Raw genomic sequence first — 27511 nt, forward strand, 5'->3', positions numbered from 1 at the left:
TCTAGTTAAAATATTAACTTAAATAATTGGATTTATCTTTGCATTTTGTCAAACTCTGAGCACATATAAAGGTAACTGTCTTTACTTTATCAGTGCAGGTATTCTCTGTATCCATTAAAAAAAAAAAAAAAATCCATGGATATTTCCTCCTCTACCTAATCACTTATTCCAAAAATGAACCAGAGAAGAAACAACACTTGACATGCAATACATCTGAAAATCAGAGGGGTGATTAGATGTTGAATAATGAATAAATAACTTTTTCCATGCCTTTTGCCTTTAAATTGTGCAAAAGTCACAAGTAAATGTTCAAGCTCAGTGTGGAATGATTTCAAAACATCATCATCATGTTATTGGTTCTATCACTGGATTCCAAATGAGCAGAGACCTATTAAATGGCTTTGAGTGTAACAGCTTTGAATAACTGGAAATGTTCCATTTCTAAAGTAAAAGTCAGTGGGACTTTACACAAGGTTACCTCAACTTACTACCAAAAATATGAAGCATTTCATTTCAGTCAAATCCTTAGAATTTGTATAATTTCTGCAAGTATATGGATTCTGTAGAGGGTCTTTCAGACTATTTTCCTACACATTTCTCGTTTTTTGCTACAATAGTGACATAGCTGAATTTGAAACTTGGTATTCTAAAGAGAAATATTACAATTACTTTTATTTGTCTGTGTATGTAATTGAAAATGTGTGTCTGACATATTCCCATGAAGGTGAACATCCAGTATTAGTGGTATGAACCAGAGAGGTGCTATGTAGGACTTTTTAAAGGACACCATAGTTTTATAAAAGACTCCACACTTTCACTACATTTCAGCATCTTCAGCACTTAGTTTGTCTAACAGCTCTATCACTAATAGATGTTAAGCTTTGCTAAATAGTACCACTGACTCAGTATTTACAGAATATGCACTTGCTGATGAACAGCATCAATGAATCAGTGGGGGGAAAAATTGTATCACTGCTTCTCCAATCATGTTTTTTTAAAATGTTAAAACACAAGTGCTGCAGTCCCCAGGGATGCTGCCTTGGAGAGGCTCTGAGAGGATTGTGCTGAGCCCTTACAAGGTCCCTGCCTTTCCCCCCATTGGGCAAATGCAGAATGAGAAAAATGAACTGGCTATTAGTATTCCAACACTGCACTGGCTGCACTAATTGTTCTCAGAACATGGCAATTGGGAAAATCCATGGCTGCTCATTAAGACAGCTTCCTGACTATTTTTGTGAGGACTATACAAAGCAGTGAGAACCCTGGAAACAGAGCAATATAGTTCTTAATTCTCACATGGATATTGTAAGAATTCTTTAGTTGCAACTTATACTTAATCATGTAAAAATGGCTACTATTTCTTATGAAGACATTAACTCTGCAAAAAAAACCCCAAACAAAAAACACCAAAACCATAATAATTATAACTTGCATTCAGTTGTCTAAAAATCAGAACACAAATCTATTTTCAGTTACAGAAACCTCTGTTTATCAATATTAGCTTAATTCTGTTCAAAATACAGAGAGCAGCATATCAAATTGTATCAGAAGTCATAATAACAATGTAAAGAAAGCATTTCAAAATACATCATGTTCTATAATGAAGAGAATTAACAATTTAAAAACACATAATAACACGTAACTTTTTTGAAAATCACTTAAAACCTGTTCTTCATAATTACTGTCATTTGATACAGTTTCACTATTCTGTTTACTATTATTTGCACTTTCAATCACAGAATTTAATCTTTTTAAATAGCTTTTAAATAGTACTTATCAAAACTAGTTATAAAGGATATTATATTGTGTGAGTTGATACTGACAATCTGCATAGTGAATTTATTTGGAAACTAGGTTTACATTTCAATTTGGCATTGAAACTTCAAAATCTGCGTGGTAGCAGATTAATGCACACCTTAGGTGTTTGGTGAGGTGAAACCTCCAATAAATGAGGACTTTATATTAATTATAATGAAGGAACACCATATCCTGCTTTATTGTGAATCTGCAGAAGTAATGCATTTCAGAAGAGCTCATTTATGGATTCAGCTGACACTTTCACTAATAAACTCTCCAGGAAGGTTAATTATTAGCAGAAATACCTTTTTATCCCATCTACTCTACAGAGTCCTTCTGTGAATTGCCATGAGTGTGAACCATTAATCTTATTTTCCCTGCAGCTTTGCTAAAAATCAAAATATAGAATTGCAAGCTTATTTATTTGGTGACAACTCTGCTTATTGCTAAATAAGTTAATAAAAAAGATTAGGAATTTCATTTTCTGAATGAGGATTTCTCAGATGCATTTGTCTATTTTGTCACTGGCAGGAGGAACAGGTTAACTGCAAACATGTTTTCATGAGGTGGCATAGAAAACACTAATGTTTGCATGCCTTGATATCTGCCTGCTGGTTCACACTGTTTTGGAAATCCTGTCTTGGAGTACATGGAGAGTTTCTGTGAAATGATGGCCAGGAATATTTCCAAAGCTGTTTTAGGGTGCTTTTTTTAATATTTCTTACAGCACAGGCAAAATAAAGGGCAGAACTGTGACTGACTCTAATCCCTGCAATTATAGTATACACTCATTGTAAGGCTCTCCATTATAGCAATTGCTCTGATATAAAACTACATCAAATCTGAAGATTGTATATAAAAATTTATTTTGTCCATTTGAGAAAGGATTTTGAGCAATTCACAAAATTTGCACTACATAAATTTTAAAAAAATTCTTAGCGAAAGAATTTCATAGAATAGATTTCACATGTCACCTGTTATTATGAAAGACCTCATCATTTATATTCCTCAGAAATTAATAACAAATCACTAAAATATTGGAAATAGTTATATTATCCATAACAATCTTGGGTGTAAATGAATTTAATTTATTTAGATCTAAAGCTCTTCTTGTATACAAACCTGGAGTTTTAGTTATTGTTTCATTAACTTCTCTCACTCCTTTACCTACAAGTAAAAAGACAAATTATCATTTTCATGAACATATTTGTGTGGTTTTTGTATGTTTGTTTTGTTTTTTTTTTAATAGAATGTTAAAACCATACCTGTTTGATGCAATCATCTTTTATCGAATAGAGTCACTTTTAAAACAGAAATAACTTGTCTTGAATACTTTACATGTTTAAAGCTATCCACTTGCACAAAAATATAAAAATTAATTTATGTAAACAACATTTTTACTGTGGAAAGTTGTCTGGCTAGCTAAGTATCTCATACATTAAGGGCTAAAATATTTATATCAGTCCCAGTGCTATAAAAGAGAGCCTTATAGAGGGGACAAATACTATATCTAATTATGAATAATACTATATGACATACAGTAAAAATTATGTTAAGAAAGACTGATGCATTTATGACACAAAGCAGTAAGAGCCAGATAGCTTGATTCATATAACAGGATCAGAAACCATGGGAAAGAGTAACAATTTGTGAATTAAAAAGGTGCAATTTGTTATATTCTAGTACACTCAGCAAAGTTACAACCATTGATCCTGATCAAATTCTGGACTCATCATCTTTTTGCACGTTAGAAAGGATCATGTCCCATTGGAAGACTTGGTCTCACATACTGGGGTGTTTTTCTCTTTAGGAGCAGAAATTCACTAAATAGATTGATCAAGTGCTAAGAAAGCACAAAAAATGTAGGGCTCTCAATGAGAATTATACCTAAAGACTGCAACCCAACCTTAAAGAAATCTTTATTGCATTTTATCTTCAATAAATAAAACAAAAAAAATCCCCAAACAAAAGATAATTTATCTCAAATTATTAATTATGAAAAATTATGCTTTAGGAACACAGAATAAAAATAAATTCTGATATGTAGCTCATATGACAATGGTGAATCAAAGAAGTCTGCCTTTTCATTAAAGAAAAATAAATATTACTCAAATATCAAAAATATTCAGCACAGTTTGATATATTAAAATCAAAAATCATACAGCAAAAACTTTCCCACGGCATCTGACCATTTGTCCACTATTCATATTCTAAAAATGATTTTATTTTATTTTTCTGAATTAAGAACTAAGTCATGTTGATTTACATGTGAATAGCAAATTCAGACCTCAATACTGTATACTTAGATCTACTCTAGAAAATTACATGAAACTTACACTGATATAAAAGTGCGTGATAGTGCAAAAACTTTTTTCTTATTTTATCGTTATTTTTAATTTTATAAGATTTCCTTAGACTAAAAGCATACCTGCATGAATCTAAAAGTTAGGATATTAAACAACTTTTCTTATTCTTATAGAAAATAATATATTAAGCACTGAATACATTGAAGTGATATTTAAAACTGTGACATAAAGATAAATGCAGTTAAAAGTAGTACTTCATATAGTTTAGGCTTTGTTTTCTGTTGTTAAGGGTAAATATATGTATGTATGCCTGTGCACTTGAACACATGTACCCCCTTTTCTTCCTCCATGAGTTCTAGATTTTATGTTCACCTCAATTTCTTCACAATTTCTTTCAGAAAATAAAAGTTGTTGTTCCATCTGTGTCATTAAATAGTAAGTGGAAAAAAACTGATACTATTAAATAAAACAAAAATGTCAGGGAAAATTAATTCAAACCAAGTAGGATCCATCAAATCACTTGAGGAATGACTTACTTTTACAAATAGGTGATTTTCCTGTCCATTTCATATCTGGTTTGCATGTCCGATGCTCTGATCCACCCGCAAGAAAGAATCCTGGCTGACAGGTGTACACCAAAGTGTACCCTAGAGTAGGAAGATCTATTGCTTTCACATCTACATGTGCTGGGGTTTCTGGCTGCCTGCAAGCATGAGCTGCAAAGGGGTTTGCACAGTTAGAAAATCCAGTGATATGCAGTTTCCACAGAATTAGAGTTTTCAATTTGAAATGCATGACAACTCTGGATAGCTTTTAGCAATGTCAAGTAGCTATTACTTGTAAAAATAACACTCAGAGTGTATAGTTATAATATTGTGAGATGGAATGATACTATCATGTATTTTTAAAGAATAAACTGAAATAAAATCATGCTAGGAAGCAGAAAACAGTTGAAATGAGGGGAAGCACATGCCATTGTACATGGTACAATGATTGGTCCTGTGAATTATTGCACTGTCACAGCTTCAAGCATCACTTCCACTCTGTGTTCTGAAAATTAGATTGGTTATTGTGGTAAATAAATGCATTTCAATTGAAATAATGGTTCCATAAGAATGTTTTGTCATAGAACATTGACTGTAACGAATTTGGTTATTCAGTATTCTTCTTTCTCTGTGCCACATAGTGTTTATTTTTAACAACCCAAAGATAATTTAAAACAGGATAAGAATCTAAGGTCATTGTAATGAATTACTTTTAGCTTAGGTCAGTGTATTTTAATAAAATAGTTATTTGATGTCCTCCAACTCACTCAGTGCTATAAGTAATTTGCATAACCATGCATGGACCAGAAAAGATGGGTTTTGCTGAGTTCTAGCTTATGATTCACAAAATACTAGGCAACAAAATACTTCCATGCATATTTCAGGTAATTTTCCATTCTTTAATGATCCACTACACACACATGCACAAAAAATAAATTTCTAGCTTAATTAAAGTAGCCAATGCAGTAAATTAACTATAACAGATGTTCTGAGCAAAACTGATAGAATTACTGTGAACTTCATTACAAAAAAAAAAATCTGAAAAATCTTCCTTTGAATTAATACCCCAAATACATCTTTGGTCTTTGAACAGGAAGCAACAGGAAATAAAACATTTAAAAATCTGTTTTAAATAAAGTTTCCCATCCTTGTAGCAAATAATTTGTCATGAATTTCAACATGTATTACTTCAAAACTCTTAAAATTGCACACTGTTCTAAGTCATTAGAATGGGAACCAGACTTACGAATGCATTCAGATTGTATGCCACTCCAGGTGAGGTTAGCAAGACAAGAACGAGTGGTAGAGCCCTGAATATGATAACCTTTTCTGCATCTGAAATAGACTGTGCTCCCAACCTAAGGATCAAATCAGAATGTTAGACAGAAGAAGTATGCATTGTGTGTAGTCAGATATCAAGACAGTGGTAAGTTAACACTCTTTTTTCAAAAGTAAAAACCTTTTCTTTTTACAGTTTCTAGAGTTGCACTATTTTTTATATGATGAAATGGTTGACTAATTGATTTTTTTCTGATCTTATTTAAAAACAATATGTGGAAAAATATTGACAAGGCCGTTTACATGAAAGGAGGAAAACTATGATATTCATATGTTTCTGCTGAAGTTATTCATTGCGAAAGAAGCAAACTAAATGCCTGAGATGCCCGTCTTTCCTGTATATCACTGCATATATTTCAATAGAATTTGACCATAAAGACACTATCAAAGGTTTTTCCTTGTGTGATTTGACTAAATATGAAGTTTTTTAGAGTGAAAACAAAAAAAAACCTATGAAGAACTGTTTTATCAACAAAAACTTTCATTAGAGAAAACTCCAGGTGAAAACTTATTACACTGCAAATATGGTATGACCTTCCTCAAAAGAAAAGGTAAAATAACTGAGTAAATGCTCTTTAGATTTCAACTGGGAATAGAAATCTATGAAAACTACATAGAAAATTTCAGGTGAGAATTTTCTCAAAAGATGAGAGATTTTTTTTCAAAAGTTCTAGTAAAATGAACTTACTGATGGTAATGACAAAGTAACCATAATGCAACTCCAGTCCAAGCTATTTGATACGAGGCTAATCAATAAAGTAATACTCTTGCTTTATAAAAAAATCTTAGGAATAATAAATAAATTCTACAAAATTTACTATTTTTTAATTTACTATTACTACAAAATTTATTATTGGCAATTATATTATTTAATAAAGTGATATATCACACATACAAGTTGCAAATAAATAGTGGTGAATGTATAGTAAGACCTTGAAGTTGTAGAAAGGGAGAGAGCTCTGCTATGCAAATGTCATAAAAGGACTTCAATAAAATTAAAAATTAATATCTTCAAAAGTACTACCTGCCTCCTATACACTCAATTATATAAAACCTGCTTATCATGACAGATGTTTAGCAAATGCACACTATTTCTCCCAGAAGTAGTTTGGGAAAATCAATTGTGTTTTTAAAGGTCATATTACTGATACGGCTTTGTAGACTTATGTCTTTCTATCTATTTTTAAACATATCATTACCCTGCCAAGGACACACAGCATGTCTTTAGTAGGGAATAGAGCAGCGTGTGGCTAGTCTTGAGTCTAAGTCATCTTACTTGTGCCAATTCTGGTTTCTTTCAGTAATAATAAGACGCAAATCTTTTCTCAGTGCTCCAAAAAGATCAAGCAAAAAGTTACATAGGTTTAAGGTAGTTAAATAATTACAATGCTTTTTCATTTTACTGGTAAAGGTTAAAAAGAAAACAGAAAACTCTGTATAATACTTGGATGAAAAACGTTGATGGCATTCATAAGTCACAACATAGTGAAGCACAAAAGGCAAAGAATATATGGGGGAAGGCAGGATGTTGGTAGACAGGAAAACCCCACAAAGATCAGCTGCCTGTCATCAAACTGTTCTATAATGAGGGAAGACTGCACAAAAGTGTTTGATAGAAGCTTGGCTAAGTCAGGAAACCTATGAATAATGCATGCAAAATGCCCAAAACAATCTAGTTCCATAGCCATTAGAGAGGGTCTCTATCTTGTGATACAAGATAGCATTCTGAGAGTGAAAACATACTGGAGAAAAACTTCATGCAAAACAGAGGAAGACTTACTATGGCCTCTAGAGGTGAATGGGAAGAGAAGATCATTCATGAACAGGAACATGAATAACAGACAGTAGAACAGTGAATCGGCCAGTACAATTCTGTTTTTTAAAAACAATTTCTGAGGCAGATAAAAGGGGGAGAAAAAAGAAAACAACCCCCTGATAAAATGAGGTGCAAAGGTTAGAGTTGTTTTTGAAGAGAAAATGGGGACTGGTACTGGATCAAGATGAGAATTAAGAAAAGCAAGTGCACCTATTACTAGAAGCAGAAGCACCTTGGGTAAGGCCACAAGATGTGCCTCAGTATCTGTTAGCCAGGCACAGAAGGCAAAGAAAAGAGCTGACAGCCATAGCAACAAAAGACAGAAAAATTGCAGGAGAGAGATGCTACCAATAACCAGTGGAACTTACAGAAAAGACTTTTTGGAAAACAGTTCTATTAATTTGGTCACAATGGGCACACTGCCATAGGCTCAGAAATAAGCAGCAAACCCAAACATTTGAATTTTCAGTCACACATATTTATACCTGAAAATTCTATCCACACAACGTTTATCAATCTATACAATTACTGCAGATTGGTCATTGTTGCATCTACAATTATTTCCTCAGTCACATTTCTGCCTCTCACTTGCTAAACTAACAACCTGCAAGGAATTTGGAAATCATAGAGAGGCTATTCATCACAGAGAACCTGGACACAACACAGAATAATTTTATCTTCTCTGACTGAATAAAATATAATATGAATTTCTAATTTAGTAAAGCCACTTGCTGACTTTTTACCAAGGACTACATGGCCTTTGGATCACACAGGTCTTTGGTTGTTAGGTATTTACTGACTATTCATCAATGTATGAAAGAATTATTATTATAAAGCAAGGTAATTATATTATGTCATATCATATTAAGTAATCAATTTATAAATAACCCTCCCTACTGAAGTCTTCTAAAGGATTGAACACATGATATATTGCAGGGTTAGAAGCTCTTTCTTTAAACTGAATATTTTAAAAAAAACTTGGAATGAAGAATGAGTTTTTATTAAAATAGGGTGGAAGTTTCCCAAGGTTTACATCAGACATTTAAACTATAGATAATGGCTCTAATTAAATCTCTTACGCAATTATTAAATACATTTGAATTTTAGAAAGCTAATAAATAATGATTTAAAAATTACCTCATAACCTCTGGAACTATTTTGTATTCCAAAATGTGGAGTACCAGGGTCAGTACACGTATTGTGAGCTGGATCTAATGAAAAATGTAAAACACAACACATATATTATGGTATGGAAAAAATACTCTAAAACTGTTTGCAATGATTAAATAATTTCATTAATGTCTAGTGATGACAATAATTCAATTTTTAATTGAATGTGTGCTTTTCTATATATTACACTAATATTTCCAACTAAATTATCAAGTATATATCATAGTAATTTGTTTCAGTGCATTGTCATTATTTTAAAATATTTTTTGGAGGTGTTTCTAGTAGTGCAGACTTTACAGTTAGTATTGCTATAATTTTTAGAAATCTTATCCTTTCAGATCTCTTTGAATCCATAGTATATTTCACTATTCACAATGCAGTTGAAATATATAGAGAAATCTTTAGAAATATGTATCTTTTCTTTGTTTCAAATGAACCACTTAATGGTATTTCTATAAAAACCACCCCCAAAATTAAAAAAAAAAAAAAAGGAAACCAACCAAAACTCCTCAAACCCAAAAAATCCCACAAGCTAAAAAAACCCCGAATCCATAATCAGCCTGCTTTCTTATACCAAGTAATTTTTTTTTTTTGTATAGGCTTTTTTCCTACGCCACAAAGAAAAATTTCTAATGGGGCACCACCTCATTTGTTGCTGGAGAATAAAACTCCCTCCATGAAAAAAGCACATGCCAAAAGAGTAAAACCAAAAACTCATGAGAGTTTTTTTCTTCATGAGAGTAATTTAAAGCAGCCTGAAATTACATTTTCATTCAGTAATGCCCATATTCTGGTGGTGGCTTTGGAGTTGCCCAGTCATATCCACCAGTTAGGAAGCATAGAATTTCATTCAGTGAATTTTTCTGTAGTATGTGATTCTTTTTTGGCAGCCAAGTCTGCTGTGTGCTGATACTGAATTATGAAGAACACATTTTGGGCTATACTTCATCTGTATCAATTTTTAGTTTTCTGTAGAGCAAAAGTTGAACTTATCATTTGCAATAATGTGATATTTCATTTCACTCTTGGCCAGCTCCCGTTTTCAATATTGACCATCAGTAGAGCATAAAAACTCAACTGGACTGGTATTTACCAAAGGCTTCAAAAGTTAGGTGGATGTTGACCTAAAGTATAAGAATGAAAAGCAAACATGCTCCTGATATGGAGATGCTTGAACAGCTCAGGAACTTTTAAAAAATTATTAACAGTTGGAATTCTATTTCTAATAATAGATACATGAAGCTGAATTGAATTTTTAAGATAGGTCTCATCTGAAGAACCCAATGCAAGACTTCTCAAAGTATTCTGAGGAAAACTTTGCTACCAAGAAAGAGAGAAGATTCCTCTATATTGTATTTCTAGGTCTAGTTCTCGATGTTATTCACTGCTCTTTAACTTCAAATTGGTTAGAAATTTTATCTGCAAATATGTTAAATGATATATTATTTTTCTTCTACAATAGCATAAAAGCTATGATGTAAAAGAAAAACTTGTATCTTTGATGAACTACTTTCCATTTGCTTCTATACTGTACTATATAAAATGTAAACAGAAATATCATTATTACATTTTTAAACTTGATTTTTTGCATTAGACATGAAAATTTGTTTTTTTAAGTCTTCTTGTCTCTGTAGCAAAATATAAGCTTAAAATGATTGCCCAGTTTGAAAAAACTACAGGGAGAAGTTTTGAATTCATACAAAAGAATTCTGCTGACTGTTACATCTTCATTTAAAAATACAGGCTGCTTTCAATGATCATGATTACTACCTTTCCCAGTGTGCCCAGCTCTTTCACAGCCAATATCTAAGCCACAACAAAATATATGAATGGTCTACAATCTACATCTGATTATGTTTGTTTAGAAATATCAAAGAGACTTTTTTAATTATAAAATTAAAATAATTTTCTCTAGCAAGTCATCCCAAGTGGGATCAAATTCTGATGTCAGTGGGAGTTAAAGGTGTCAATCTGATTGAGGTAACATGCCAAAAGCCTACCAGTAGCACAACAGTCAATGAGAAACTGACAGTATTTGGGAGTTCATCAGAATCAGAAAATATCAGAGATGTACAAGCCACATTCACAAAGTCGAAAACACTTTGCTTCAGGATCGATCCTGAAAAATGCCTTTAACTCTCCAGTGACAAAATCTGGTCTTTAATTTGCCAAAGTCTTCTGCATATCCAAGAGATTCTAAAAATAGACTGAACAAATTTATTCACTTGCACATGTTGATGTTCTGCATTTCCAGCAAACAACCATGTAAATTTGCATATGTGATTGTGTTTATCTTAAAGTTTTTATACTCAAAACATAACCTTATTTAACTAGTTCTTCTTATATTACACAGACCTTTTCTATACTTGGATAGCTAAATGCTAGATTTATGATAGTGCAATTGTTTATCAAGAATATTCTCAGTAGAAAATGCCTTAGTAGTAGTTGTTACCAATGCATGTTGGCTGAATTCCACTCCAAGTACCATCTGCTTGACAGAATCTTCTTGAAGAGCCTATCAGAATAAAAGGAGGTCTGCATTGAAAGCTAACTTCAGATCTGTAGGTGAAACTTTTTCCATTCAGGCGTCCTTCTGCTGGAGTACCAGGATCACCACAAAACACAGCTGATACATAAAAATGAAAAGAAAAAACGGTATTAAAATCTGCACATGATTTAACCTGAAGTATTCTATATTTTTTTATGTGCAAGACAGGCATACTGGGTTTGAGTTCATTTATCTGTTTAGGACTGTAGATCTCCTAAATTCTTAACAGCAATTTAAAACAAATTGTCACTGTTATAGCAATTGTAGGCATGAAACAACCTGGAAAAACAGACCCTTTAATTGAGACACTTAAATATTGATTAGATTTGGATGACAAAATAATCCTGAAGTAGACAATGCTATAGTGCAATGGCTAAAAATAAAATCATTTTTCATATCTGACATTCTCAAACGAGTAGGCTGGAGATTTTTGCCCTAATTAGATAAAAGAGAAAATGTTTATTAGGTTCCTAATAAGATTTTGAACACTCTAATAGTTGAGTTGACAGATTTAGAAAATGCGGAAAAACAAATACAAGCAAGATATGAAGGTATGTACTCGCCTTCAGAAAGAAAAAATTGCTTAGAAAGGCTATGAACTATGAGCTTAAGAGTTAGCATCCTTGTTTTCACCTGTTAATGGAAATGGAAATAGGAAGAAAAAAGGAAAAGTTTATGGGAGTATCCCAGTCATATGAACCACAAGCCAAATTCAAAGCATCCAGTAGGATTACCAGTAAGGCAAATGGTGATGGGTCCAATTAGATAACAAGAGATCAGGGTGACTTTTGAGGAAAGGAAAAAGACTGTGACCTGCAATGGGCACAGCCACTCAAACTTCTTAACAAGGTAAGCTTTTTGGTACAATGGAGAATCCTGCAGTAATTCATATACTACCTGATGTAGCTTAGCCACTTTGAAATTGTGATTCTGCGACTGTAGCCCAAGAGAACTGACTGTAGCTTTGGTGAAGCCAACACAACTGCACCCTGAACACTTACGCAGACATTGTGGGATGTCTCCCCGCCAAACCCCTCGTCCTTCACAGGAGAGAATGGCTGTGTTTGACAGCTGGTAGCCTTCTGCACAGCTGTAACTCACACTAGCACCCCAACGATAGTCAGATCCTTCCACTTTCCCATACAGCACTGTTGGAGGGGGGCCACAAGTAATAGCTGTGCCAGAAAAGAAAAGTTACAATTTCAAGAATATATAGGGTTTAGGAATATGCAAACAACACACACTCATACATTTGAATTTTAAAAAAAAGGTATTTCAGACTTTCCAACAGCCTGCAATAGACAGAAAACTAAATTAAATACAAAAATAAAGACTCTGGATTTAGGAAGTCCCTGTGTGCTAGATTGCTAGAAACCCAAAGAATACATAGCTACCTAGTTTTATATTTTTTCCTATATCTTCATTACCAATTATTTTTGGCAACAGATTACTAAGTTTGGGAAACATTTTCAATAAATATTATTTCTTGCAATAAATAAGTTTTTATGATTCTAAATTTCTAAATATTTGCATTTTCTTCTAAACTAATTTTGCAGCACTATCAAATATGACTGGTCATTCACCTGCTCATTTTCTAAGGCTTTCCACATACAATGGTAATTAACTTTATTGGTAATTAGGGGCTAAGAAATTATTCTGATGTTTTCCACCTTCTGATAAGAATGCCCAAAATGATGAAACCTGGAATATTCAAGTTTACATTTCCATATTTCTTTTAACAATGAACACAACCATAAAATCACTCAGGCAGTAATTTTCGTGACAGAAAATGCAGTCAGTTGAATACATATGCCAAAATTTAATTAGTAAGACTTAGATATCACAGTGAAGTGGTGCTACGTGAGCTGGTAGCCTAGGCCTTTTAGAAGCAGAAGATGCCCTTGGCTGTTAAATTTACTTTCTGGGCTGCTGAAGTTGTGTTAACAATTTTCACCAGGCTGACTATTATGTCTTTCAGCCTCATCTCCACTATGACCTTCCTGCTACCACTTGTAATTAGCTATTTGCGAACTATATTTTTGGCTGTTTATGATGACTAGACTACTGCAACAAGGGAATCTATTACATAAAGCTTGGTTTGCAGAATCTTGGTTACAGAATTTTGTCCATCTAATCCGAGGGAAATGGGCCAAATAGGAAAATGGGCACTTCATTCATATTTTTTTAGGCTGAGCACCCCAACAATCTTCCTTGCAGATTGACTTGGTTCTACTTTAGTCAATAATGACACTATTTTGACTGCTGTTCTACCACAGCATGTGTACAAAATAAATATAAATTCTACAGAAATACCTAAATGTTTTAGTTGCATTTGAAACAGCAATTGTTCTAGAGAATATTTTTAATATTTTTTTAATAAATAAAGACACCAGTGAGTGAATATGACATATGTGCCAAAGCAATACTTGTAAAACGTTAAATTCAAAAGCTCACCTTTGCAAACTGGTTTACTCTGGTTCCAAGTGCTGTCTTTCACACAACGCATGGTAGATGAACTTGCAGGTTCCATCAGATATCCTGGATTGCACTGATAGCTGACTGTCTTATTAAAGGTAAAATCATTTCCAAACTGAATGCCATTTGCTAATGCACCTGGATCTCCACAGTTAATCACTAGTGAGGAAAAGAAAATAGGAATTTTTTTAATAGATATATAGCCATGCATACCTAATGTCCTTTCTTTTAGCTTACAATACAAGAAAAAAATTTGTTTCTGTCAAGAAAAGTTATCTTTCTGAGGCATTTAAATAGGATGGACCAAACATTGCTTTCCTTTAACACAGTAGCCTCATCTGGCATGCTCTACAGCTACTGCAGGCTGCTGCTGGTAGTTTCAACAGGACATTTTCCACCTTCATACTGAGATCTTTGTCACATCAGGCCTGAAGTTGATGGTGAAATGCAATTTCAGCAGAGTTATGAAATGCCTCTTTTCCCCCCTTTTTTATATTTCTTTTCTTTTGTGTGTGTGTGTGCATATAAAAGCACTAATGCATTGTGACTCTGGCCTTGTCAGTCAGGCCACTAGTCCCACCTGCCTTGTTAGCACTCCTCTGGTCTCTGCTGACCTTCCCTGATGGAATAGCCCAGTGTTGCTGCTCCCTGATTCTTGGTCCTGAGCAGAATGAAGATTGATCAATTCTGACTCATTTGGCTTACAACAAAAACTGGCACAGTAATATACCCAATTATACAATATTTGATTTTGAGCTACCAGAACTTCCTACTCTAAGCATAAGCCACAAGGGGGAAAAAAAAAAAAAAAAAGGAAAAAAATGCTAAAGGAAACTCTAAAGGAACAGCTAAAAATAACACTATTCTAAAAAATATTAATACCATCAAATTGACATTTCTGAGGTCAACAAATACAATACAGTTACCTATAAAGTCATCTTAAGAAAATAGGTCTGAAAGCATCTAGCATGCATTGTAAGGGCATGTACCTTTAGATACATAAAAATATTCATGTATTACAAGACAGATGAATGGGGAAAAATGTGTTATTTTATCTATCAAAACAATCATTTTCAGTAGGAAGCCTGGATGGCTTACTATGTTAAAGCTTTAGGGGTAGAAAATTTCTTTCTGACCTGTGCAGTCTGGAGCAGTGCCAGTCCATGTCCCATTAGCAGTACAATGTCTGGTAGTTAGCCCTGAAGTTTTGTAACCTTCCCAGCAGGCATAAATGACTGAGCTGGAGAATAATATTCCATCAGTGTATATTATCATACCATTGGCTGGCGTGCCAGGGTTGCCACAAGATACAGCTGCAAAGAATAGATTGATTAAAAAAAAAGAAATGTATTTTGATGATATGTGATAGCCTTCTATTACTGCTTTCCAATATTAACTGCACAAAAAAATGCAAAAAATTCTTTATTATGCTTTTATCTTATTTTAAAATGTGATTTTTCAGAAATATTCTCTTTTGTACTTCTGAGAGAGACAGCATAAAAATATCAAACTAGAGATTAGTCTAGCTTCTGTGGAGAAATATGTATTGATGCATTAATTTATACTTAATTTATATATCAATTTATGCAACCTTATTTTATAATTTATTCAGTCCTTTATGCACATATATTACATAGAAAGAGAAGATTAAAGTATTTTATTGTTACAAAACATGACAGATTTATTTATCACTCCATTGTCATACCTTCAATCAAAAACATTTGTTTAGTCTTACATTTACATCAGGTATCTACTATTTATTTTCTGGCTAATTATTTTTTAACTAAAATTAGTTTCTCAAAAACTTATTGTAAATATATATTCCAAAACTTTAGCAGTTCGGGTTTAAGTTTTCAAGCGAAGCATGAACTGCTTGCAAACTTTCTGCAGAACCTAATGAAAGCATATTTCTGCCTAACAAAAGGTTTTCAAAGGAAGAATATAAAGTCATGAGGAAGTGTGTCAATAGTGTCAAAATGTCAATGTATCAACACCTACCTTCACACATGGGCTGCACACCTGACCAGGAGCCATTAGACAAGCATGTTCGCTCTGCAGACCCTCGCAGCTGATAACCCATTTCACATGAGAAACGTAGCAGACTTTTTGTTTTGAACTCATCCCCTAGTCTAGACCCGTGAGCTGGTACTCCTGGATCATCACAAAAACCAGGATTATTTCCTGCAAAACACAACAGAGCACAATTATTGGCAGGGACATTATGTGCAAACGTAGTGGCAGTGAAACTGCTCTCTTGTGAGTAGTGCCTCTGCATTGTTTCTATTACAATCAATCCCTTTTCCTTTGACTAAAGTAAAAGATGAAAATATATATCTTTTCACTCAGCTTTTATTTCTCAGACCTTTCTCTCTCTTATCCTACTTGGTTTTCTCATACTAATACAGACCTAAACCAGAATGTGATAAAAATAAAAGCTAAAAAAATATAAATATAAAATATTAAAAAATATATATATATAAATATAAAATATAAAAACATAAAATAAAATAAAATAAAAGATAAAAATAAAAGATAAAGGACACAGGAAGCACCCCCATCACTTTTTGTCAGTTCAATAACTCTGTAGCTTTTCATTTCCTACATATTGTGTTTTGTTGTTTAACTTGTAGTGATATCTTCTAATAATATGAATTAACAGCAAGAGTGAGAAGAGCCATATTCAAATTTTAAGGAAATGTATTTGAAATACATATATCTACAGAAAATCTTCTGCCTGTCTGTGTCTGACAAGAATGAAAACATTTCATAATTATCTTTATCCTCTAAATTTCATGCAAATATTGGTTACAAATTTAGAAGAGAAAGGACGTGTTGCAAGACAGAGTGCTCAGAAGTGTCCTAAGTCAGTCTGCTTCCACTCCAAGACATTACTATTTCACAGACATTTGTCTCCTTAAAATGTGGGAAATACTATGAGCACTGTGATTCAGGCTCCCATGTGGCATGTTTATGGCATGAAACAGATATATCACATATACTTTGGCTTGTGAATGCAAGGGGACTTTTCAGGGCAGAATGATCTATGATTCTGAAAATTTGATGATGTCCCAGTTGCTTTGGGATTTTGCTGAGGGAATTATTCCAGATGAATGACTGGACATTTAATTTTTTCTTGGACATACCTAGTTTGGAGAAAATTTGAACTGGGACCATGAAATGTTATAGTCAAAGGGTATAGACAAAAGCAGCTGCAGTAATATGAAGGTCTAGACCCCATTTTATGTAGCAATGTAGAAGAGTCAATATCCATTTTTGAAAAATAAGTGCGTTGTTTTAAACGAAAATGTCAACTATTGCTTAATTCATAAGATACAAAAATCTATCATTGCAACAGGTCTCAGATCATATTTATAAGATAAATATAAGATCATATTTACAGCTTCATAGAACCAGGCATTCAAAAGTATATTAATATATAATAAAGAAATGAATCCCATTCTAAAAGAGACTACAGGTTTTAAGCATTCTATTTGGACTGTTGTTCATATCCCCGAAGTATAAAACTAATTAGAGTTCTCAGTCATCCTGGGCACAATCATTCTTTCACTGACATTATGACAACAAATTATTCATATTATATTTTGATGGATTAATCTCCTGAATATCTAACTTGGAAAATATAGTTCTTTTTACAATTCTAAATGAGAAATAAGACAAGTTTTTAGGGTTTTCTCTGGCTTCTTTCTTCTTTGGGCAGGGGGGTGGGGGAGCGAGATTTTCTTTGCTCTTTTTTACATTGAACAAACAGAGACAGATTTTCATTTTCCTAGGGAATCATCTTGCTCTCAAGATAGTAACCCATTTTGTTCAAAGCTAGAAAATGGAACCCTGCATAAGTGACAATATTTTAGTTACACTATACATATATATGTTCCCCACCATAAGACATGAGTACCAAGCTTTTTAAAATCTATGAGTCTATAAAACTACTGTCATATTCATGACTGAAGATATCTGAAGAGTCTCAATTATTGGCAATTAAATGAAAAAAAATTAAATGAAATTTTTCCTTGCGGTGAGAATTGTTGGATAACAGCACTAGATTGTTATCTGACAATTCAATCTTGATGCAATTTCAGATCTGGGATATTATGCTGGATAAAAAGGTGAAAGTGACATATATGTGAGCTTAAGATAAGCAAGAAAAGATTTCCTGCTGTGCAGTGATTTCTTGTTGTGCAGGTCTAGGCATAGAGACCACAATGGCAGTGAGATCTAGCAGTGTGAGAAGAATCTAAACTATTTCTTCCTTGAGCAGCAGAGAACAGAAAAGAAACAGTAGTGATTTAAATTCACTTTTTTTGCTCCATATTTCAAATTCTGCTCAGCGTCCTTGCAGAATTATCCTTGCAGCTCATAAATGCACCATTTACAATGAACACTTATTCAGAGCTTTTTCAAAGTACTGAAAATAATTGAAAGTACCTTACACCTATTTAAATAAGGTCAAACGTGAATTGAACCACATTGAATCACATCAGTCCAACAGTGGGCATATCCAATGGTTCAAGGGAAGTTATAAGATTATATAATGGGTAATTAACCATTTTTTCACTAGGAAATTTTCTTCTTAAACCATTCAGGTACCTAATTTTTATATACCAAAGTGAATATACTGATTTCCCTTACAAAAGCTATTAATATGCTGTGGGTGTCCTTAGTAACAAATCCTCGCCTGAACTCTTCAACAAAACCGTGTGATGTTTTATGCCTTCTTCTAGATTTGCATAGTCTGGGGGAGAATGAATTGCTCCTGTACTTCCTGACAGCACCAAGAACATGTCAGTCATTTATGGTGTTTGCACATTGTGACAAAAGTAAAGTATATATCTGCAAGAGAAAAGAGGAGCAAAATGTACAAACTTTACCTTAATATCTTTGCTGTGGAGTTTCTTAATGAAAATTTTCTGATGTAACAACCTTTGTTTACACAAAACAGTGTTCATAAGAATAGAATGTAATACATGTGTCCTTTTTAAGCAAAACTTGACCAGGTTTGAAGCACTGTTTTGCTATATCTTCTAAACACTGCAGCATACAACTAGAGCATGTGGCTGAGGAGTAAAGTTGTGAAGTAATGACAAAGAGAATGAGATGACTATGAGAATATTTCAGGAAATAGCTGTGATACAGTGGAGTGGCTTTTGGTGAAATTAAAATATAACTGGAAAATAAACAAAAAAAATTTTGGCTAAAAATACGTGTGAGAATAGCCTTGCTGATATGATGAGGTGACATTGAGACAATGGTTGGTTCAAGTACCTGAGCAGTGAGGGAGAGTCCCACTCCAGTGGCTGTCTTCTTGGCACTCCCTCGTAGAATTTCCTATCAGCCTTCGACCCGCTGTGCAAGAATAGTGAATTATGGAGCCATATGTAAATTTGTCTCCTGAAAGAATTGCATTTGCAGGTACCCCAGGATGTCCACAAGAAATGGCTAACAAAGGAAAGAACACAACATTATGAGATGTTTTCATAGTGCAGAAAGAAATCTCTTATAACCTTTAAATACAAGGTTGGTTCCACAAAATATTAATTTCTGTCTGGATTTCAGCTCTTACATAGCTTCAGTTTTCTTGTTGCTATACATGATTTATTGGTAATTTGTAAGATTAAAAACAAAACTGTATATAAAACTAGTCTATCCAATTTAGCTTTTCTCTAAAAATATATAGAATTTCTTTCCTCACTCATTTCTGTTCATGATCTACAAATAGTACACTTCATTTTGGTTAACAATAGGAAGGAATACACCAAATAAGGCTATTACTGTAATTACCTGCATATTGCAGACATGATAATGAAAGTAGCTTTATTGTATCTATAGCTAGGTACAGTTTAAGAAGCATAGTGAAATAAAATATTTATTCTGTAATGTTTTATAGCAATGTGATGAAGTAGACTGAGCAAGAGAAAAATGGATTACTTATAATTTTTATGATTTTAAATCATACTTATTTTTCTAAGACACAAGAAGGAACATGTTTGCACCAATAAATATTCTTGCCAAACTAGAAAAAAATGCAGCTGTTTTATAATTAAAATGGAATATTTTTTCAAATTATTTTACTACTGAAACATCAATAAACCCACTTTTCCAGATTATAGCTCTTATTGACAGACATTGAAAGTATAGATTCTTGTGAAAAAACCCAAACAGAACTCCTTTGGTCATGTCAGTATCAGATATATAACAGTATGAAAAATATAATAAAGAAATAAATTCACCAACCTAGTGACATTTATTGCTCTGGTATATAAGTGTAAATCCATGAAATAAATATTTTTTAGTAAAAAACTGTAATTCTATAAAGAGAAAACTTTTAAATCATCTGATGTGTTTCAAATTAGAACATACTTTCATTTCATTTACTACTTCTTATTATTGCATTGCATTGCAAATCAGAAATTATGTCAGCAAATTAATAGTGATTAGAGAAGGACAATATCTCAATGGAAATTTAACTCAGGCAAACCATTATTTTGTAAAGATATGAAGTTTACAGATCATAGGAAACACCAGAAGATTTCCTCCCTCTCTGAGGAGAAAGTGATGGAGGAAATATGAAGTGATGATGTTAAAAGAACCTCTTCTGCAAAATTTTTCTACACAACATTTCACAGATTAGTTGTCAAATATGCATTACAATGAATCTGGAAAAATAGAAATATCCAATATAGACATTAATGGTATCAGACTATCATTCCAAATTATAACAAATATTAATAACTTTAGATTTCCCTAGCTGTTTCCAGATACCTTAACAATTCACTGATAGAGGAAATTAATGTTGATTTTCTGGCATTTGAAATAATAGTTCCACAGTTCCCTGGAAACACATTTTTAATAATGGTAAGTTGCATGATATTTTGTCTTAATGTTTTCTTACCCAGATCTACAATTTGCAATTTATTTATCTTAAAGTCCATTTTTTCCCTTCATAGATGGCTGCACTTCTTTTTCCTGCCATGATTTAAACCATGCTCCACTCTAATGGATACTTACATAGACACTTTGGCAGTGACCTGTCCCACAGCCCGTTAGCTTTACAGGTCAGTGCAGATGAGCCCAAGAGGTAAAAGCCCTTCTTGCAGTGGTATGCCACGCTTGTCCCGTACTTGAAACTTTCCGGGTAATTCTGCTGCCCGTGACGAACTGCATTCTCCACAAAGCCAGGATCAGAACAGTTCACCACTGCAAGACAAACAGAATTCATTGCTGGTGCAGAACAGCAATATCCTAACAATATTTAAAAGAAATTGGTGGAATTTTTTATCATTCCTTTGGTAGGCTTGGTTTGGTCTTTTACGTAATTTTTATGTGAAGGAAGAGGATACAGTTTAAATAACACTTTGACATTATCTTTTTTTTCAATTTGATCTGATGGGAAAAAATTGCTTCAAATATTAAGGACGTTTTATGATATTTATGTGTAGAACAGAAAAAGGAAGACAGTGAAAAATCAAATACTTGGTAGGGGAGCAGGAGTGGGGGTAAACATCAAAAAGCATGAAGTATTTTTTTCAGATAGACATTAAAAAATGCTTTTTTTCATAACTGCTTAGTTTTTATTACAAGTATAGCTATCCTCCCCATTCTTCATTTCATACTCTGCAGTAAATGCAGAGTCACAGAATCATTTAACAGCTTGGGTTGGAAGGGAGTTTTTCAAATACCAATTTTGCTGTCTGTTAATCTGAAAACTACGTGAAAAGTTACAAACACCTACTCCACTCCTCTCCTGTCTTCATTCTAAAGATAACAGTATAAATAAACTAAAAAAAAAAAAAAATTAAAATATTATTAGTATCATAAATTAAAGCTCATCAAAGAACCTCGGGAATCTGCCTCTCAAGTGTGTAATCTAGTTCAAATGAGTTTTCATGAAACAGAAATCAATGGAGAAGAATATAGATAAGATTATAATTTTAGAGGTAAGATATACATAGTCCCTAATGGACTGCTTTTCACTCCTGAATAACTTTTATTCAAAAGCTTAAGTTTTATGATATACAAAATTTTAATGTGTTGATTAGACAATACACTAGAAAAAGGCAGCTTGTGCAAATATTCATTCATTGAAGGGACATTTTCTTCAACCAGCTGAAAAGTATCAGGATTTTTGAAAAATTCTAACATCCTAATATTTAATCTGGAGAAAAATCCAGTTGCAATTTATTTATCTTTACCTTTTAAAGCCATGCTCTTAAAAGTGTTAAATGTTCAGAATTTTAACCTCACAGTTCTAAACATATACCTAGGTCTAAAGAATGTCTCATATGAATCTAAAGTTTTCCTTCATAAAAACTAATTTAGAAGTAATATTTTGGGAAAAGAACTCTTTTTGGCATAAATAACCCCATTTTTAATGTACCAATTGTTATTGAAACGCTGACAATAGAATTACATAGAAAAGTCAAACATATTTTTTAAAATTTGGTATTACAATAATGTACACAAAGCATAAGAAAGGTATTATGTAGAATGATTATGTCCAATGAGATATCCTTTTTTTTTGGTGTTGTTCCTGAGTAGTAATAAAACTTTAGATTCTCCTAATTGAAACTATTTCTATTTGTTTTATGGTGAATACTATACAATAATTCACCAGAGAAGCCATATTTAGCTTACATTAGTTTATATTTCATACTAACAACTTTTATTTAAACATGGTATTATAACCATAACATTTTATACAGAAATCAGATATATGCAAGCTAAATAAATATGTGTTTACATGAGATTTCATTGACAGAAATAAATACCTCTTTAGCTATTGACTTTTTTTTCTGTCCCATAAGGCACAGAAAAATATCAGCTCTTAATATCTCACTGCTCTTGGAAAGTTGTGAAAATTTTGGATGTAGAAGACTGTGTCTCTGTACTTGCTCTGAAGAACTCCAAAAATTCTTTTTCTTCTGGGGATCTCTACTTAAGAGCATTATGAAGAGAAAATGATTTTTTTCTCTTACATGACACATTCTTTGTTACTGCTTTTTTTTCCATGGTTACTCATCTTTTTCATCTCAGTCTATTTCTTGCACTGGCAATATAACTATCATTACAGAACAGAACACATGTGAAAGTCTGTAAAATGTACAGTCCACTAACATGATGCCTTACCAAAAAAATAAGCTAGATCTGAAGAAGCTCATATGCCTGCACTCATTGCAATCCTTTCTTACAGAAACTAGCACAGTTCCCAGAAGCAGCACTTGCTGCATTCCAATTAACCCTGTTTCCTAGGCAATTAGATGTGGTGTAGTGCTGGGTAGATGCTGCTGTAAAGTTTCTGCTTTGGGAACTAGCCTGCATCCTCTGCATAGTTATAAGTTCCCTTGTACAAACACAACCTTAAACTTAATGTTTACACATTCCTGAACATTTGAATACACATCTGTATCAATGTCAATTAAAGAAAGCCAACACTTGTTTTCTGGCATGAGGCCAGTAGATGATGCTCAGTCTATGTCATTGTGTGCTGCTACCCTCCAGAGCAGGGTGAGTTTCTCTGAACTGCTCATGAAGAATGATCCTCCTGTCTACACTAACCCCTGGGCCATGCTCCAAACAATTCCTGTGAATGTGCCACTTGATTCAGATAAAAAAACCAACTAAATAACTAGAAGCAATTCAGCTCCCATGGCAGACACTGTTTAATTTAAAAATACAGATAAATTTAATTTCAAACACAGAAGTGAATATTTTGAAATCTTTATATTTACATAAAACTATTTTTATGGCAATTTGATTCCCAATCTCACAATTACACAATAACCCTATTGTGATCCATCATGTAAAAACATGAAGTCCAGAGTTGTATGGAATATTTATACTGGTAGAGAAAAGTATTCAGGTCTTCTTGAGACCAATGTCCATGCTCTACTCAGTGCACCATTTTGCAGTGGAATGGCATATCAAAAGCTGTGGCAAAATAACACCTCTCCATTCCACTGATATCTACCTGTTTAGCATTTACAGCTTCAAGAGCAGCTCTTTCCTTAAATGATACAAATGAAAAAAAGATGGAATTGTGTTCTATGGCTGTAATAATATATGTAAAATCCTGTGGAAAAATAATAACTACATTCCTCTGCCAATAGTCCAAAGGTGAATCAATATCAGGTCATCAATATATCAATCATATTTAAACCTTTTCTATATTAGAAATTTTATCCTGGTACAAATAGGACTCTATGCTGTGCTCACAGAGATCCACAGTACAGATGTATGTTTAGTACCCTGCATTTAGTACCATCCAAATTGGTTTTAGCTCAGGAATACAGCATGGGAAACTGGGCATACACAGCTTAAACAGGACATACACTTGTACAGTAAAATTTCATTAATGAATACACAAAACTAGTGGAAATTGCACGAGAACACATACTATTGAATTTTTCCCAAGCTATAGGACAAGATTTACACTGTTTATGAGATTCAGTTTCTTATAATGTCAAAATAATCTTTCTCCATGCAAACTATATTTTCAGTTTACTTGCTGGGGAGATTTTGGGTGGTTTTGTTTAGTGGTTTGTTTGGGTTTTGGATTTGTTTGGTCTGGGGATTTTGTTTGTTGATTTTGTTTGGGTTTGAGTTTTGTTGCTGTTACTGTTGTTTTGTCTGAGAATGAAGTTGCAGATGTTTTGGTGTTCTCTTTGATGGAATGGGGATGACAGTGGAGATCTACAGGCACAAACCTTTAAAGAAGGTGCCTTCCAGAGCAAAAAGGTTGACAACTTGTCAGGGCATCACAGACTCTCAGTCATACAGAAATCTCATTTGGAAACTATGGGAACCCCAAAATACCAGAAAGAACTATTTTTTTAAACTATAATATTGAATGCTTATTTTATTTCTAGACCAAGGTGATAAACAGTGAAATACAGATAAAAAGTACAGGTAAAAATTATGTAAAGAAAAAAAATCAATAAAATAAACAATGAAATGCAATTTTAGAATTTGTTTAAAAGAAAAACGAAAAAGTATTTATTTCACTGCCATGTAGAGAAAATCATTGCTATTGAACTCAAATATGCATTAGATTAGTTGAAAGAGAACACTGAAAATAATAGTTCAAATTATTTAAATTTGAGTGCCAGAATATTCTTTGAAACAGAAGAAAAATCTGATGAATGTTGCTCAATTCTCTCATTTATTGAAGGCTTTGTAGATTCATTAATATAATTATTTTCAAATATTCTTGCCATCCTATGGATTACTCAATTTTCTCCCTAAGTTTAATTTTTAACCAGCATTCACAAGTGCTGTCCCTTTTGTCAGTGAAGTTGAAATTATTAACAAAAAACAAAATCAAATATAACTGCTTTAAATTAATCTTTGGTTTAACAGGTAATTGTGCCAAGTTCACTTATGCAAAGGCAGTATTAGAAATTAAAAGGAACTTTTTTCATGAAGATATGCTGGCCCATAGCTACCCAAAAGCAATTCTAACTGAACTATTTTTCAAGTCAATAGGGAGAACAGAAAAAGTTAATTCTCCATGCAGAAATATAGAATGTTCAAAGAATATATTGCAGTCCCAAAGTATCAATTTTCCTGTGTGGTACAGAATTTTCACTCCAGTACCAGTAGTATCTGTTCAGACAGCTCAGTGATGAATGAAATACAAAACAGTCACCAAATGCATAATTTCTGCATGTGCTCTGTGAACAAAATTCTTGCATCATACATGAAGTCTTATCAAATTATTATGGAAGAGAATACTATCCCTCCAGTTAACAAGTAGCCACAATTATGCCTGCAGTGCCATTTCAGATCAGCTGCCAGTTTTTAAATCTATGCACAAGTATTCTGTTGCTAAGAAGGGCTGCAGTAAGGAGTACTTTAGAAAAGAATTTGAGTTGGCTGGCATACAGAACTAAAACAGTATTTTCCCCAATTGCCTTTCACCCTGGGGACTCAATTGTAAATCACAGTGAGAGTAGACAGAGATTGCTTTCTCTCAATGACACCTGTCAAGAGTTGTATGGGAAATTAATTCTGTCAGTCTTGGTTTAGTCTTCTGAGAAAATCTGGAGAATACTCCAAGTCTGCCCTGATAACTTTGGAATCTCACACTGAGTAGGTTCAAACCTTTGAGGACAAAGTTAAAAGACCATGTCAGAGTCGTCTAGGGCAGCTCTCTGCAAAAATGCTGAATGATCATAAAAAAAGCACATAATTCACAGTATTTTGTTTCTTGTTCTCACACTTTTTTTTCTTGATAGAAACAATCTCAAGCATCTTTTATGAACTTTCATATCTGATAATAAGTATTTTTAAAGATTTTTGTGTGAAAAGTATTGCATGAATGTTGGTATCTAGAATACATTTACTTCTCAGATTTTGCAAGGTATAAAAATAGCAAATTGACCAGAAAGATAAAATACTTACCTATCATTTTTCTCTTGTGTTGTCTGCATGCAAAATTCAGTTTGGGGCATCTATGTACAAGTAATATTGACACCATAGCTTGTGTCAGACTAGTACAAACTCTGGGATCATCACTTAAAGTTTTTTTTTCTTCAGATTCTCTTTTAATCTGAGCATTGTTTTTCACCTGGATGAGAAACTCTTCAATTGCCTCAAAAGATGTTTTAATTACTTTTGAAATGTTATTGCCTGATCTCCAGGCTAGTTTCATTCCAGAGAGGGGCATCTCTGACAGATCAGGTTAATATCTGACAGTGTATGGCACCTCCCATGGCACCTCACCTCCTTATTTAGGAAACTTACTCAAGTGCAAGTTATGCTTCTGAAGAATATCACCATGCTATCAATATGACCAGACCAGGTATATCTGACATTTAAGTATAAATAAGTCACAACAAAGGCCTCTGACTCTGGAAAAAAACAAAGGTAAACAAAATGCATTTCTCAGTTTATATGAATGCTTGACTCCACCAGAGATGGAAAACTGCTTAAATTCAGAGCTGCTTTGTCTTTGGGTGAGAAGAATTGGTCACCAGTCACTATCTCTCTAATCTTTCTATCAGCTGCCATCAGAAAGATTTTCTTGTCAGTGAATGAGTGGAACATATTACCACTAGTTCAAATGACATAGACATTAAAGAGAGGAAAATAAAATTTGTAATTCTTTGTAGATATCAGATTCCTGATAAGACATAAAAGCCTAATTAAACTTTTCAAGAATCTATGAGTAATAATATAAAAAAAGATAAACCTTTCAAGTTAGAAATTCAGCACAAATGGAGTATAAATAAACAGAGACTTGAATTCTTTATTACTAACAAATAGCCTGGACTTCTTGATACAGACTGGAGAATGGGAGTTAAATCAAACCTATTTTGCCAAATGGATCTTCCCTTTAAAATGTTTCTGGTCTTAAGAAGTATATTTCTAACAGGAGAAAAGCTCCTAAATCTCATTTACAAAAAGATAAAAGGAATTTTGAAGGAAACAGTAGCAAAGGATATCCACTTTTCCTGGTTACAGATTATTAATATAAGTCTGCCTTAATAAAGGCAGAAAG

General features: G+C 33.2%; 1 protein-coding gene across 1 annotated transcript in view; it reads right to left on the minus strand.

Annotated features, from left to right (window-relative positions):
• The window catches only part of CSMD1 (CUB and Sushi multiple domains 1), a 1041152-nt gene that overhangs the window by 14717 nt on the left and 998924 nt on the right, over positions 1–27511 (minus strand). Inside the window, 11 exon segments of the mRNA XM_079329059.1 lie at positions 2920–2964; positions 4640–4819; positions 5895–6006; positions 8940–9013; positions 11425–11598; positions 12522–12695; positions 13975–14154; positions 15132–15308; positions 15994–16176; positions 19279–19452; positions 21022–21210. Coding sequence (XP_079185185.1) covers positions 2920–2964; positions 4640–4819; positions 5895–6006; positions 8940–9013; positions 11425–11598; positions 12522–12695; positions 13975–14154; positions 15132–15308; positions 15994–16176; positions 19279–19452; positions 21022–21210 — 1662 coding nt within the window.

Source organism: Erithacus rubecula (assembly GCF_903797595.1).
Source record: "Erithacus rubecula genome assembly, chromosome: 2".
NCBI classification, from domain to species: domain Eukaryota; kingdom Metazoa; phylum Chordata; class Aves; order Passeriformes; family Muscicapidae; genus Erithacus; species Erithacus rubecula.